This window comes from Phacochoerus africanus, chromosome 15, assembly GCF_016906955.1.
Source record: "Phacochoerus africanus isolate WHEZ1 chromosome 15, ROS_Pafr_v1, whole genome shotgun sequence".
In the NCBI taxonomy this organism is placed as follows: domain Eukaryota; kingdom Metazoa; phylum Chordata; class Mammalia; order Artiodactyla; family Suidae; genus Phacochoerus; species Phacochoerus africanus.
Window position 1 is genome coordinate 24,232,285 of NC_062558.1, and position 16,977 is coordinate 24,249,261.

At 47.9% G+C, this 16,977-nt stretch overlaps 1 protein-coding gene across 2 annotated transcripts in view; it reads right to left on the reverse strand.

The window, feature by feature from the left end:
- Positions 1 to 16,977, reverse strand: part of ADGRD1 (adhesion G protein-coupled receptor D1) — a 182,926-nt gene that overhangs the window by 102,210 nt on the left and 63,739 nt on the right. For both annotated transcript variants that reach the window (XM_047760612.1, XM_047760613.1), the window contains one exon: positions 10,247 to 10,388. In XM_047760612.1, coding sequence (XP_047616568.1) covers positions 10,247 to 10,388 — 142 coding nt within the window. The remainder of the gene's footprint in view (positions 1 to 10,246; positions 10,389 to 16,977) is intronic.

The following is a 16,977-nucleotide window of genomic DNA, read 5'->3' on the forward strand; positions in this document are numbered from 1 at the left end:
TTTAGAGTGATTTGCAGGGTGACTGTGTAAAAAATTGCATGGTTCAAAAGAGTTTTCCTAGCACACTACCCTTCATGGGAGAAAGAAGGAGATATAAGAAAATGTACATTGTGTATTGGTCTGGCATGAACAAAAACACAGGATAAGCCAGAGACGAGAACTGCTTACCTAGAGGGCGTGGGTGGGGATGGAGTGGAAAGAACACAGAATGGAGCAGGGCAGGGTGGTGTTCCACGCCTCTGCATGCACCTGCTTGTGTAGCCCTGCCCCTTGGGGCCATGATAACATTTTACATACTCCCCAAATAAGTCAATAGCTAAAATCAACCAGAACGGGCACATCCATAACAAATACAAACAAGCAGAGATGAATCTAACAGGGAAGAAAAGAACCAACCTCGATAACTTCAGAAAACAGAATTTCAACTGTATACTGTAAGCTGATGACAAAAAGAATATGAACAAATTGTGTCCCCTAGTTAGTACATTTGTTTCCCACAGGGCTATGGATCAGCAATCCTGCAACTACTCTGTATGTGTAATGGGCTTAAATAAATAAGTAAAAATACCAAGAATAGTGAAAGCCAATTGGGAGAATGAAGGATCTAAGAAAAGGGTCGAATGAATCCTGTGGCATTAGATTGGAAAGAGTTAGTAGAATGGACTCGCACTTTTTAACATACACATACACAGATGGATAGATACAGATAAATATACAAATGTGTGCATTTGCTTGTTTAAGTACAGGTGTACATTTCCCAGCTCTGTCTGCTCAGAAGATCAAGAGGCAATGACACCCCAGGAGAAATAAGCACACTCACCACACAGACCCAGGTTTCTACATGCCACTCACTGATAAAATGAACCAGGGCTCCTTAGAGAAATGGTGAATTTCATGAGCCTAGACTATCTTTAATGCCAGAAAGTAAGGCAAAACTCAAAAAGAAGGAAAGCATATCAAAAGAACACAGAAGCCAACCAGGAAAAGTTCTCAATGATTAAAGCTGGGACAATTTGAGTAACAAAATAAATATTGATAATATTGGAGTATAACCTATGCAATAAACCAAATATTCAAGAGTCTTACTGATATGAATAAGTAATTGAACATATAAATAACTATTTGTCCTTATGTTAAAATTCCAATTAATGACTGGAAAAGGATTGATGGAAATAGAAAAGTGCCAAAACACTACAGTAATAATTTCTGCAGTTAATAACCACTCATGGAAGACTAAAATTCATGGAGGAAGTATCATGAAATGAAGGCCAGTTTCACCATATCTCTCCCAGACGATATTATAATTTGCAAAGGGAAAAACCGTGTTACAGTGGATAAATCTGGTGGACACCTCCTCAACCAAGCACTCAAAAGACAACCTCGCCAGTGATTACAAATACCATCCTTTACTGCCTGTGTTTGGACTGAAGTGTGCCCCCACCCCCAAACCCCAGCCCCCAGAACCTCAGGATGTGGCTGCATATGGAGATAGGGCCTTGAAGAGGTGATTAACGTCAGTGAGGTCATTGGAGTGGGCTCTAATCCCCTAGGACTGGTGTCCTTATAAGAAGAGGAGATGAGGATACAGACAGGCAGAGGGAGACCACATGAGGACACAGAGAAAAGACAGCCGTCTACATGCCAAGGTAAAAGGCATTGGGAGGAACTAGCCCAGCCAACACTTTGATCTCCAACTCCCTGCCTCCAGGATGTGAGACCATGAATGTCTGCTGTCTAAGCCCCTCACCCCCCAACTCCAGTCTGTGCTACTTTGTTACAGCAGCTACAGAAAACTCCCACGGTCTGGGGTGACGCAGTCGGGAAACCACAGTTTCACTTTTGTGGGGCTCTTGTCAAAAATGCATAACCATGGAGTTCCTGTTGTGGCTCAGTGGTTGACAAATCCAACTAGGAACCATGAGGTTGCGGGTTCGATCCCTGGCCTTGCTCAATGGGTCGAGGATCCAGCGTTGCCATGAGCTGTGGTGTAGGTTGCAGACACGGCTCGGATCTGGCTTGCTGTGGCTCTGGCGTAGGCCAGCAGCTACAGCTCTAATTAGACCCCTAGCCTGGGAACCTCCATATGCTGCGGGAGCAGCCCAAGAAATGGCAAAAAGACCAAAAAAAAAAAAATGCATAACCCTAAGATGTGATACATATACACAATGGAATACTACTCAGCCATTAAAAGGAATGAAATAATGTCATTGGCAGCAACATGGATACAACGAGAGATTCTCCTACTAAGTAGGTCAGAAAGAGAAAGACAAATACCATATGATATCGATTATATCTGGAATCTAAAATGTGGCACAAATGAACCTATCTACAGAACAGAAACAGACTCACAGACATGAAGAACAGACCTGGGGTTGCCAAGGGGGAGGCAGGAGAGAGTGGGATGCAAACTATTACATTTAGAATGGATAAGCAATGAGGTCCTACTGTAGAGCATGTGGAGAAGATAATATGAGAAAATGAATGTCATACATATATATGTGACTGGGCTATGGCAGAAATTGGCATAACATTGTAAATCAACTATGCTTTAATTTAAAAATACCAAATCTTTTTAAAAATTAAAGAAAATTAATGCATAATCCAAACCCATTGTGAGAAAATATCAGACAATCCCAAGCAGAGAGATGTTTTCCAAAATGACTGGCCTGGACTCTTCAACTGTCAAGGTGCTGAAAGACCAAGAGGCTAAAGAACCACGACAGGCTGGGAGGTGAGGAGACAGGTGAGGTTCTGGATGGAAAACGCCTATAGCAGGAAAACTGACAGGATCCAAAGCAAGATCCATTGACTAATTTATATCACGGTTAACTTCCTGGTTTTAATAATTATACTTTAGGATTTTCCACTGTGACACAGTGGGTTAAGGATCACGCACTGCCACAGGTCACAGCTGCAGCTCGGATTCGATCCCTAGCCCAGGAACTTCCATACGCCACAGGTGCCACCAAAAGAAAAAAGTATGCTTTAAAATATTAACATTAGGGTGAGATGGGTGTATGGGAACTCTGTCCTATTTTGCAATTTTTCCTTAAAATCATTTCAAAGAAAAATCTCAAAAGAAAACAACATAGAGATTGTAAACTGGTGACCATCTGGCCAAATTCAATCAGATGTGTCTTGGCTGAAAATGCTCAAAGCAGATTTGAATGAGCTGCCAACAGTACAAATCCAGAGGTATAATTTCCAATCCAGATGTGTGGCTTCCCTCCAAATATCAGAAGCTGGGGCACCACCTCTGAGGAAGCCGCATCACACACTCCTATCCGCAGCCAAGCCCTGAGCCCTCAGAGGGCTTGAGAAGGTACCAAATCTTGATGGCACCAGGGTCCCAGCAGTTCACGGGGAACAGCCCAGGAGCTTCCCTCAGGGCCCTTGTCCACAACACACGGGTGTCTTGAGACTCAGGTGAAAGTCCAGGTGCTGGAATTTATCAGAGCTTCTGCTGGTGTGGTCCACAGCTTGTGAGGCTGCATCTCACCAGGAATTTTTTCATTTTTTCATTTTAGGGCCTCACCTATGGCACATGGAAGCTCCCAGGTTAGGGGCTGAATCAGAGCTGCAGCTGCCAGCCTAGGCCAGAGCCACAGCAATGCCAGATTCAAGCCACATCTGTAACCTACACCACAGCTCACGCCCACACTGAATCCTTAACCCACTGAGCAAGGCCAGGGATCGAACCTACATCCTCATGGATACTAGCTGGGTTCTTAACCTGCTGAGCCACAACGGGAAGTCCCTGTGTCACCATTTAGATGCTGCAGTTGTCAAGGTACACGAACCCCAGGCAGGTGATCCTAGGGGAACGACAGCTACTTCCCTGCCCCACTCTGGCCTGGGGTTCGTGTACCTGGGTCTGGCACATGATGCACAAAGGCCAACACACAGCCTCCCTCCTGCTCCCTCCTGGGGCTTGGCATCATGAAGAGGGGACATAGGCACAGACATAGAGGCAGCACCAGCACAGGGCCCCTGCCCAGCCCTGACCACCCCCCAGCAGAGCTCCCCCCAGTCTCATGAGGTGTGCGCTGTCCTGGAAAATTCCCTCTTTGCTCAAGTCAGGCAAGGCTGGAATCTGCCCCACAGACTATCAACTGAACCAGTACTAACTAACCCCGGTATCCACGTCACTACCCCATCATTACAAACTATGACCGAAGGGGCGGTGATGACACAGCTGGTATTTGTAGAGTCAGTGAATAGCTGACTGCACAAGCCAATGAGCAAACTACGGATGCGCGGCCCCTGGGAATGCCAAGTGGCGGCCCACAGCCTGAGGATGGGATCAGCTGACCAGCTGGGAGCTGGTTGGGGGTTCTGCGGGGTGGGAAGGTGGGCGGCCCGCTCTGAAGGAGAGGAAGCGGGAGGAGGGTTTCGTGGGCGGACAGCAGACAGGCTGCAGGGTCCTGAGGGCCCTGGAGATGGTCCTCCCCAGAAGGGGGCTGGGAGGGAGGGAGGGCACCATGATAAACAAAACAAAACCACTTCCCTGCTTCAAATTCCGGGCTCACACCAACCTAATCTAACATGGGTGGTGGCCCCCGTGGGAGCTGTGGGCACATGTGTGTGTTTGTGTGTTTGTGCTGGGTCTGGGTAGGTCTGTATGTGTATGTCTGTGTGCTGGGTCTGTGTGTGTGTGTGTGTGTGTGTCTCAGTATGTCTCCTGAATGTGTGCACACACACATATGCATCAATGAGTGTGTCTGTACGTGTGTTGTGAGTCTGGGTGTGTGCATGTACTCATGTGTGTAAGTGTGTGTAGTGGGAGTATGTGTGTGTGTGTGCTGGGTCTGGGTATGTAGAAGTATTTACATGTTGGTGTGTGTGTCCTGTGTGTGTGTGTGTGTGTGTATGTGTGCACACGCGGTGGGTCTGGGTGTGTGTATTTATGTGTCAGCGTGTGTCCTGAGTGAGTGTGTGTCTGTATGCATTCTGAGTCTAGCTGTGTGGGTGCCCATGGACACATCCATGCCCCTGTACACTCAGTGGGGGCCTGGGCCCCAGTAAGCCCTACATTCAGGCTGTCCATCCTCTCCCACCTCCCCTGCAGTTCCTCCCTTCCCTTCCCGCTCTGCCTCCTGTCTGGTCCCGAGACCCTCCTGCTCCCCCAGCAGCCACAGGCCCAGCAGGGCCTGGCCCCCCAGGTCTGCTGTGACTCGCAGCCCCCTTCCCCAGGGCAACTTCAGCTTCAAACACTGGTTGCTTCCAGAGTCCTGCAGAGCGAGGCTTCCCTGCTTTTCCACACTCTTGATTACAGACATGCAGTATCTGGAGGCCACAGAATAAAACCCCCAACACTGCAAGCACTAAAATCCCTCTGCTTCCTGCTGGGACCAAATTTCCCCAACTCAGGCTGAGTCCACTGAGTTCACTCTCGGGGGATTAGCGACATCCTCACAATGACGGCAAGGGCAGCGTCTCTGCCCGAGGATGAGCATCCTCGCCTTTGAAAGGGGGGGCCGCCCAAATACACACAAATGACCACACAGCTCTAAGGTCGAGGCTACTTATACGGTGCGGCTGACTCTGAGCTGGGCATCGCTCAACAAATGGTTACTGAGCCGCTGCTCTGAGCCAGAGCTCAAGGCCAGGCGTCATGAGGAAAGGACAGATGATCCCAAATACGGTCCAAGGCAGCTTCTTCAGAAACAGACATGCTAGTTTAAGAGATGGCTGATTTGCATCAATAATGTCAGACAGGCCTCAGAAGTGGTACTGATGAAGCACAGAGATGGGCTGGAGGAAAAAAGTGGTTCTTCCTTGGGAAGGTCAGAGAGGGGTTGGTGGAGAAGGTGGGACGGACTCCAATGACCTTGACGTGGGTGAGACTGGACTTCACAAGAGAGCGAGCATCCGCTAGACAAAGGTTCATACGGAAAGTCGGATTGGAAAGGTCGGCTAGAGACTGACCCCAAAGCCCGGACTTGAACTGTTTTTTCAGGGAAACCTGAGTCACTGAAAGGTTTTAAGCAGTTGAGAAAGACCATCTGGTGTGTGTTTCTGGAAGATAAGCCTGGGAACTCAGAGAGAACAGTCAGAAAGCTTCCAGCTTGGGCTGAACCCAATCAGCAAGGAGACACGGAGCCAGGGGAGGGTTGGCTGGAGGGAGCGCCTGCTAGGGACCCTCTGAAAATAGGGTCACCCTATTGCATGAAGACCAGGTCTTAAGGGGGCGCTGCGGAGCCAGACTCAGAGCAGAGAGATCGGCAACTGTGGCAGGAGGACACAGAGGATGCTTGGGCTCAAAGGTAAAGGTGCCCACGCTGCAAACCTGGAGCCGAGAAGCCTTCCCAGAAACAGGAGCTCTGGGTCGAGGCTGAGGGAGGAAGTGGGTTCTGTGTCATCAGGGACATCTGCACAGAGGCGGTGGCTAAAATCTCTTTGTCATTCCCGTGAATCAGGGGAATAAGTGTGCATGCAGCAGAGCTAAAGGAACACCTGTGTTTAGGGGGTTGAGAAGGTGGCGCAGCGAAAGGGTGGCACCTGCACAGGGACGTGTCCTGGAAACCGGGGGGTGGGGGCCTGGATGGGGTCCAAGTGAGCGAGGTCTCTGGAGACTTGTGAAGCCATTTTTGGCATTTGAAAATGTATACAGAGGAGTTCCCTGCTGGCTCAGGGAGTTAAGGATCCAGCACTGTCACTGCAGCAGACAGGGTCCACTGCTGTGGTGAGGATTGGATCCCTGGGAACTTCTGTATGCCATGGGCATAGCCAAAGAAGAGAGAAAGAAACTGTATAGAAAGTGGAAACAGTCAAAACTGACTTTAAATAGTGTGCAGAAGAGAAGGGGGAGGTGATCGCATAAGATCTCTGGAACTTGGGATCCAATGATGCCACTTCTGCATATACACCCCAAAAGACAGAAAGCAGGGTCTGGAAGAGATGCTTACACACCCAAGTTCACAGTAGCATCACTCACAACAGCCTAAAGGTGGGAGCGGCCCCAGTGTCCATCAGTGGATGCGCGAACAAACAGAATGTGGTCTGTCCACACAACAGAATATGGTCCAGCCTTAAAAAGGAGGATATTCATTTTGGGAGTTCCCTGGTGGCTCAGTAGGTTAAGGATCTGGCATTGTCACTGCTGTGGTGCGCGTTCCATCCCTGTCCCGGGAACTTCTACTTGTGGGTGTGGCCAAAAAAAAAGAGAGAGAACATTCTGACATTGGCTACAACGTGGATGAACCTTGAGGACTTGATGCTCCATGCAATATATCAGACGCAAAAGGACAAACCATGTGTGTGACTCCATTTACATGTGGTCCTGGGAGCAGTGAAAACCACAGAGACTGAAAGGAGAATAGTGGGTGCTAGGGGCTTGGGGAGGGGAGGGGAGTTCATGTTGAATGGGGACGGAGTTTCAGTTTTTCTTTTTCTTTTTCTTTCTTTTTTTTTTTTTTTTTTGTCATTTTGCTATTTCTTTGGGCCGCTCCCGCAGCACATGGAGGTTCCCAGGCTAGGGGTCGAATCGGAGCTGTAGCCGCCGGCCTACGCCAGAGCCACAGCAACGCAGGATCCGAGCCGCGTCTGCGACCTACACCACACAGCTCACGGCAACGCCGGATCGTTAACCCACTGAGCAAGGCCAGGGACTGAACCTGCAACCTCATGGTTCCTAGTCGGATTCGTTAGCCACTGCGCCACGACGGGAACTCCTATTTTTCGTTTGTTTGTTTGTTTGTTTTTTGTTTGTTTGTTTTTTGTCAGTTTTTCAAGATCAGGAGATTTCTGGAGGTGGATGGTAGTGACGGTTGCGTAACAATGTGAAATGTACTTAAGACCACTGAACGGTAGGCTTAGAAGTGGTTCAACTGTAAATTTTATGTTACGTGTCTTTTACCACAATTTTTAAAATTTTTTTAATATTTTGTGATTTTTCTCTTTTTTTTCTTTTGGTCTTTTTGCCTTTCTGCCTTTTCTAGGGCCTCTCCTGCAGCATATGGAGGTTCTCAGGCTAGGGGTCTAATCGGAGCTGTAGCTGCAATGCCAGATCCAAGCCTCGTCTGCAACCTACACCACAGCTCTCGGCAACGCTGGATCCTTAACCCACTGAGCAAGGCCAGGGATCGAACCCGCAACCTCATGGTTCCTAGTCGGATTTGTTGACCACTGAGCCACAAAGGAAACTCCAATATTTTGTGATTTTTCAAGAAGAGAGAGAGAGGTAGGATGAGGGGGCATTCGAAGATCCAGATCAGGAGTGTCTGCAGGTGGATGGAAGGGACCGAAAGAGGGAGGGATGGAGCAGGCAGAGAGGGAGCGTTCCTGCAGAAAGGTGGCCTCTGAACCAGAGCGGGAAGGAGAAAGTGAGGACAGTGGCGGGAGATGGTCAGGATGAAAGAGATAATGGACCAATGGCCATCTGGCAGCACCCGCTGACCTGGCAGAGCACAATACGGACACTGGCCAGAAGGTGTGGGCGACTGGGTAGGGCTGGATTCTGAGGGCACCAAGAAAGGGCCGGACCGTCCTGGGAAAGATGGGGCTGGGGGGCGCAGGGCATGCAGAGTGAGAAGGGAGCTGCAGTGGCTCAGCATTGAAAACACAGGTGTACAAGCAAGAGAGGCAGGGAATACAGAGACTGGCACACAGTAGGTCTTCAGGTGGTGTTGGTGGAATGGGATGCAACCGTATAAAACAGAATGAAATAGAAAATCCTGGCAGCAAGCATTCTTGTATAACTTCCAACAACCCAAAATATATTGAGTTCGTATTACATAGAGAATCTATTCAATATCCTGGGAGAAACCATCATGGAAAAGAATATGAAAAAGAATATACAGAATATTTCTGTAAGCGGAAATTCACATTTTGCTGAATCAAAATGTGAATCACTTTGCTGTACAGCAGGAATTAACACAACATTGTAAATCAACAATACTTCCATGAAATAAATTTTAAAATTACATATAATACATCTATTGAATTATTTTATAAATTTCTTGAGAAACCACAACCTTTAGATGTTGAATCAACACCATATCACAGGGTGGGATCCTGGCACCAGGAAAGTTGTGCTTTTTATTTATTTATTTTTTTTACTTTTTTTATTTTTTTGCTTCTTAGGACCACACCTGCAGCACATGGTGGTTCCCAGGCGAGGAGTCTAATCAGAGCTGTAGCCACCGGCCTACGCCACAGCCACAGCAATGCCAGATCCAAGCCATGTCTGTGACCTACCTCACAGTTCACGGCAACGCCAGATCCTTCACCCTTTAGCAAGGCCAGGGATGGAACCCACATCCTCATGGATACTAGTCAGGTTCATTAACCACTGAGCCACGATAGGAACTCCCAGCTATGCTTTTTAAAGGACAGGGGAGCATCCTTACTCCCAACACATTTGTCATTACCACCAATGAAGATAAAGTGAAGGCAGAGAGAATTATGGTTCTGATAGGACAAGACCAACAGCCCATCACTCAAAACGGGAAACGTGAAAAATGGTCTCTTCAGAGTGTTTTCTAGGTGAGTTTCTCAGTGAGAGCCAAGCTCTCCATCTTGCTAATGGCTGTTATCCAGATAAGGGAAAAAGAACTGCTGCACCCCACGCCTCTGAAAAGGACACTCATTGTAAATAAGAAACGCCCATGGTTGCTGCACACCCATTTTTGACAGTGACATCTGGCTTCAGAGGCCTTTTTACCCAGTGTCAATACTGCCTGGCCAACCCCCAGCGCCATCCAGGGACTTTCCACGGCAGTTCAAAAATGACCACAAGCTATCACTTCTATGTGGAATCTAAAATATGGCACAAACGAACTTATCTAGGAAACAGAAACAGACTCGCAGACATAGCGAACAGACGTGCGGTTGTCAAGGGTGCGGATGGAGGGACTGGGAGTTTGGGGTTAGTAGATACAAACTATTACATGTCTAGTGCTATATACAGGATGGATAACCAACAAGGTCCTACTGTAGAGCACAGGGAACGCGATGCAATATCCTGGGATAAACCATCAGGGAAAAGAATATGAAAAAGAATATAAATGTGTAACTGAATCACTTTGCTGTAGAGCAGAAATTAACACATTGTAAATCAACTATCCTTCCATAAAATAAACTTAAAAAAATAACCACAAGAAAAGGAACGCTAGAGAAAAATGCTAATTCTGGCCGGCACCAATCCCATTTAAGATTCTTTATGCAGTCGTACAGACAACCAAATATTCCTTGTGGCAAAACCAAATCAAAGAGCAGAAACGATGGCGAATTCACTTTCACTCACCAAGTGGTGCCGGAGATGGATGGTGATAAGAGGAGAACCCGATAAATTCTGGGAGAGCTTGGGTGATGGGGAGGCCTCCAGGGAGATCAGGTAGCTGGTGGCAGACAGCAAGCAATTTTTGTACTTTGTTGCCTCAGCAATCCTTGAAGACACATGAAAAATCATCACAAAACAGAAAAAAAACAAAAACAAAAAAACTTCAGTTTAATATTTAATGTTAAGCCCAAGATTTTTTTTTTTTTTTCTTTTTACAGCCACACCTACAGCACATGGAAGTTTCTGGGCCAGGGGTCAAATTGGAGCTGCAGCTGCCAGCCTATGCCACAGGCACAGCAACACCAGATCAGAGCCACATCTGTGACCTAAGCCGTGCTTGCGGCAACACTAGATCCTTAACCTACTGATCGAGGCCAGGGATCAAACCTACGTCTTCACAGACACCATGTCGTGTTCTCAACTCACTAAGCCACAACGGGAACTCCAAGCCTGAGATTTTTGAGACTGAAATCTTTTTTGGATGGATCTTGGATTTCTCTCCACCAGTACAAGCTGCTCTCGTTAAGGCTTTGATGCTGGTGCCAAAAAGTGAGACAGATCCATTGACCTCAGAATCCAGAATCTAGTGGGAGAAGGGGAGAGGGCCCAGGGAGTGGGGAAAGAACAGAAATGAGTTTGGATCTCAGCAATGCCACTTACTGTGTGACCTTGGACAACTGACTTACCTCTGGGAAGTTTACTTGCCCTAATTATAAAACGGTGTGGTAAAGAGTATGCTGGACACCTGTGGCCTTGTCACCCAGGATCTCCTCATTCTTCTCCTGATAAAGGCATCCCAGCTTCTCTCCAGGTGGCCACCCCTCCCCCACTTGCAGCCCAGGTGCGGTGGAGCAAATTCCATCCTTGGCTCAAGAGTAAACCCTGCTATCCCCCCCTGACTGAATCAGTGCGCTGCATTCCTCAGACCATGCTGACTGTTCAGAGGTGGGCAAAGGGAGATCTGAGGAGAAGCAACAAGATTCAGGTAGAAATGCTGGCTCAGAGATTCTCACTCTCTCTGCTAGATGTTAGCCCTGAAGCATGAGGTCCTAGTAATGACTGGAGGGAGGTCCACTCCATGGAAGATCTGAGAGAGGGAGCTGAGTAACATCAAGCACATGCTGGATCACGCTGCTCCTGATGCCATCGACTTTCGGTTGATATGATCCAACAATCTCCCCTTTTGCTTAAAATAGCTTAAGCTAAGGTTTCTGCCACTTACAAACCAATCAAAAGAATCCTGACTGATATACACAGTACTGGCCTCATGGAGTTATGAGGCTGAAATGATATTCAGGGCCAGGACTAGTGTGAGGCAAGCAAGGAAACTGGGGTACAAGATTTTGGGAGGTGCTCACATTCAGGGTCTGGCACTTGCGGCACTTGAATGATTCCAAGTGTGAGCTGGCACTGAATGCTGTGTTCTTGGTGTCTGCTCACCTAGCCCTCACCCTGGCACGTGGCAGGTAACCAGCAAGTGTTTGTTGCCTGAATTTGAATTTCAGATGGCTACGCTAGGATGCCTGAGGCATGGAGTCACTGGGGTCGCCCAGTGGTCTGCTGGTTGCCTGCCTAATCTGGACTTTGCATGCCTCCTATTCACTCACTGAAGCCCGAAAGAAGACCCTGCTACTTATGTGTTGACGCCCACAGAACCGTCATCATGATATCTAGCAGGCTCTGGGATCTGGGACCATCTTTTCCTCCTTCATCTGGTTTTCCCTATGAACTAGCCAGGGGGACCCACGCAGCTCCCGGTCCCCTCCACCCCCCACCCTGGCTGCCACCCCCAACCAGCTCTGCACACACTCTCCTTACAGGAGTCCCTTAAAAAAGAGCAGACCTCTAGAAGCTGGCAGAACTATTCCTGGAATCATAAACAGGAGAGGTTTACAAAAATAACGCTGTAATGACTGAATACTCCAGCCCTGCCTTCATTAAAGCAAGAGGGTATTTCTGAATGTCAGCAAGGGCCCAGGTCTGTCAAAAAACAGAGGCATGGATTCCCGGTGCCCAGGAATATCACCAAGGCTGCAACCCTGAAGGGCCACTGGAAATTCGGAAAACACATCTTACTAGTCTATCTGGCTATTCTATAGGGATATGTCACTGGTGCAAGCCCAACACACACATGGAATAAGAAACACACATTAAAAAACAAACAAACAAAAACCAGAAAAGGGAGCTCCCTTTATGGCTCTGTGGGTTAAGGACTCGACGTTGCCTCTGTAAGGATGCGGATTCAGTCCCCTGGCCTCACTTAGTGAATTAAGGATCCCAAGTTGCCTCAAGCTGTGTATTAGGTCACAGATGCAGCTCGGATCCCAACTTGCTGTAGCTGTGGTGTAGACCAGCAGCTGCAGCTCCAATTCGACCCCTAGCCTGGGAACTTCCATATGCCGTGGGTATGGCCCTTAAAAAAAAAAGAAAGAAAGAAAAAAGAGAGAGAGAGAGAGAGAGAAAGGAACTATCCCTCTCTCTCAGTGTTTCTCAACCATTTTGTCATTATTACCTCCTATAGAATCTCTTTAGACACTTTTTCTCCTAACACCCCTCCATTACCCCATCAATACCCCACCCACCCTGTGAAACGTTAGTACCGTGAAGATACAGAAAATTGATTTATGCACATAAATATGCTTTCTGGAACTTTACTGCCCATTGTAATATCTCAGACCCTTTGTCCCAAAAGCCAATTTTCATCCCACTGAGAAGGCACAGGGTTCAGTAACTACAATAGAAAATTTTAAATGCTATAAAATTGTGGTGTGATGATCGTTGTATAACTATAAATGCAATAAAAAATCATCGAGTTAAAAAAAAAACCTAGGGACCAAAAAAAAAAAAAAGAAAAGAAAATTAAGATTGGCTTGATGTTGGAGTTCCCTGGTGGCCTGGCAGTTAGGATCTGGCATTGTCACTGCTGTGGCTTGGGTTCAATCCCTGGCCCAGGAAATTCCACACACCACAGATGAGGCAAAAAAAAAAAAAGAAAGAAAGGAAAGGAAAAAAGATTTGCTTGATGTCACCAGTGACCAAATCAGATCCAAAGACAGAAAGATGTGGTCCCCAGTGGCAGAGGCCACCTCGCTGTCCCAGCGGACAGTCTCTCTGCCTGTGACCCAGGAGCTAAGGTGTTCTGAGCTCAGCGTGATATTCACAGAAACCTGACCCTCCCCTGCGAGGTGTCCACCATCTCACAGTCCCTGCTTCTCTCTCCACAACTCCATGAACTCATATGTAATTCTGCCAAATAAACCAGGAATCATTTTTCTAGAAAAACTATAAAGAGTTCCTGGTATTGCACATTGGGTTAAGACTCTGACTTGAGCGGCTCGGGTTGCTGTAGAGGCAAAGGTTTGATCTCTAGCCCAGAGTAGACCCCTAGCCTGGAAACCTCCATATGTTCCAAGTGTGTCCCTAGGAAAAAAGAAAAAAAAAAAAAAAAAAGGACCTGGTGTTACCACAGCTGTGGAGTAGGTCATGGCTACAGCTTGCATTCAATCTCTGGCCCAGGAATTCCCACATATATTACTGGTGAAGCCACAGAAACATTTAAAAATTAGGGAGTTCCCTTCGTGGCTCAGTGGTTAACAAATCCAACTAGGAACCGTGAGGTTGCAGGTTCGATCCCTGGCCTTGCTCTGTGGGTTAAGGATCTGGCGTTGCCATGAGCTGTGGTGTAGGTTGCAGACGAGGCTCGGATCTGGCATTGCTGTGGCTCTGGCCTAGGCCAGCAGCTACAGCTCTGATTAGACCCCTAGCCTGGGAACTTCATATGCCGCAGGAGCAGCCCTAGAAAAGGCAAAAAGACAAAAAAATAAAAAATAATAAAAAAAAATTAGGACTATAATGTATTAGTCAACAATGAAATCACAACCATGTGCATAAGACCCTAAAATACAGCATCATTTGTCACCCACACATTCCCACTCCAGCTATGTTTTCTAATAATTCATCTGGCCAGCTGTCATCTTGCACTGGGATATAAGAATCAGGGCTGGATTCCTTTTTTTTTTAGGGCCACATGTGTAGCACATGGAGGTTCCTAGGTGAGGGGTTGAATCAGAGCTACAGCTGCCGGCTTATGCCAGGTCCGAGCTGTGTCTGGGACCTACACCATGGCTCAGGGCAATGCCGGATCCTTAACCCACTGAGAGAGGCCAGGGACTGAAACTACATGCTCACAGATAATGTGCTGGGTTCTTAACCCACTGAGCCACAGTGGGAACTCCTTTTATTTATTTTTTTGATAGTGCCTGCTGCATGCGGAAGTTCCCAGGCCAGGTATCAAAGCGGCACCACAGCAGTGACCAGAGCTGCTGCTGTGACAATAATAGGTCCTTAACCCACTGCACCACCAGGGAACCCCAGAGCCAGATTCTTGTCCGTTCTGTTCACTGCTCTCCCCACTCCCCCATCTTAGAACCATGCCTGACACACAGTAGGTATTCAATTAATACATGTGGAATAACTGAATGTTCTCATCGGCAGACAGTGACAACTTAAAGCAAAGTCTTAAGAAAAACACTTGGAAAAAAAAATGCAAAACATATGGAGATATGTCTCCCAACAGACACAGTGCAAATCCAGTGTGGGTTCCTGGTTCCACTCCAGGAACACGTGCTTTCAGACAGATGGAGTCTGGTAAACACCTCCTTTCAGGGCAGAAGTTGATACCAGGCTCAGGAAATCACATTTTCTCTCTGGAAAAATGCTATTTCCCCATAGGGACAGGCTTACACCAATAGTCTCCAGCCAGGGCCGCCAGGGTCTGGGGTCCAGGATCCAGGAGGAGCCACCACATCACCACCCACCCAAGTGGAGGATAATGAGAAGTCAGATGGACTGAGAAATTCCCGTTTACTTTTCAGATGTGATAATGGCATGTAGTTTACTCTGTATTCTTTAGAGTCTTTATCTTTTAAAAATAGAGACTAAATATTTACAGATGAAAAACTACACGATGGCGGAGGAGATCTGCCTCAAAATAACTAGTGGGGCAGGGTGGGGGAGGTGTGGGGATGGGGAGGGAGGATGGGGAGTGGGGGAGGGACAGAGTGTTCGGAGGACACCCAAAGGGCGGTGGGTGGTCACTCCTGTAACCCAGCGATGACCGGCTCTCTGTTTTTCCAGATGTTTGCCATTTTTCATCATACAAAGAGGGTGTTTTTATGACTTCATTTAATCTCTCTGTTACCTCAAATTTTAATAAGGGTTTCGCTTTGTTTTCATAAATCTGATCCAGGTTTGATTTTTTTTTTTTAATTTTTTTTTTATCTGTCATCTGGGAAGGAAACAGTACCACTTTGGGAGGCTGTCACTCTGAGATGACTGGGCCGGGGCTCGGGGGCCTTTTCTGGATGGGAAAGCCAGCTCATCCTGGGAGGGGACGGGAAGGAAGACAACCAGGGAGCAGAGGCTGCACCCGACCCCCCTCCCCCTGTGCTGCGCTGCCTCAAGCAGGCCCCACCCTCTTCGTTTGTGGCGCCATCAACCATTGGGAGCACTGATAGGAAAGCAGAGATGGTCAGAGACTAGAGTGAAGCACAGACAGTGCTGCCCCTGTGGGGTCACCTCGCACTGGCCCCCAAAGGCACTGTGCCCATCTGGGTGGCCTCCCCATGCCCCTCCATCTGTGCTCAGGGAACCACGTTTTCCTGAGCCCATCACCCCAGGGTGGTGGCTGCAGGCCCTGTTCCCTCGTTCTGAGAACATTTCCCATCATTACACTCTGTTCTTCACAGCGGGGGGCATGCCCTGACCATAGCCTTGCCAAGGGCCCCTCCACTAAACTTCCCCCCAAACTACCCATCTAGGGAGCTGACTCAGCCTCACAGATTTCAGCATAGCTGAGCCGTGGGTTAAAGATGACCCTCTGCTGGTCGTGTCCGTCTTTGGTTAAACACAGAGAGGAGGTAAGATTCCAGGATCTCAGGGCCATGTCTGAAAATTCTGAAATCAGCCAGCCAAACACTGAGACTTCCCAGCACATGGAGGGGCCAGCTCTGGTCCTCCAGCAAGAAATGTTCACGCATGTGGAATAAGAAAAGGGGCCTCTTGAAGAGACCCGTCAGAGCATTAGGGCTCCAGTTAAACCAAGTCGTACAAGATAAAAAAAAAAAAAAAAATTTAGGAGTTCCAGGTGTGGTGCAACAGGATTGGTGACATCTTTACAGCACCAGGATGCCGGTTCGATCTCTGGCCCAGCACAGTGGGTTAAAAGATCTGGCCTTGCCACACCTGCATCCTAGGTGTGGATTGCAACGGCAGCTTGGATCTGGTCCCTGGCCCTGGAACTCTATATGCCTCAGGGTGGCCAAAAAAGGGGGAAAAAAAATTTAAAGCAACTATTCCCTATTAAAACGAACTACTTTTCTAACGCGCTCCACTAAAACGCCCCACTTCCCTCAGGCATCTACCTTCCTCCATCCCAGAAGAGCTTCGTTCTCACTGATCCTCAGGGAAGTAGCAACAAGGTGCAGGAAACGCCAAACAAAGGAAACTTCAACCTCCTCGTGAAAGATGCTGCACATGGTGAACAGGTGCAAGGGTCTTGGAGTGGCTCGGGAAAATTCTCCAGTGGACACAAGGCCTGAGGACAACGAAGGAGGGGACCTACCTGGACGCGGACACGATCTTGGTGGCTCTGCAAGTGAGCTCTCTGGGTCAAAAGTCCCTCAGCGGAGTCTCTC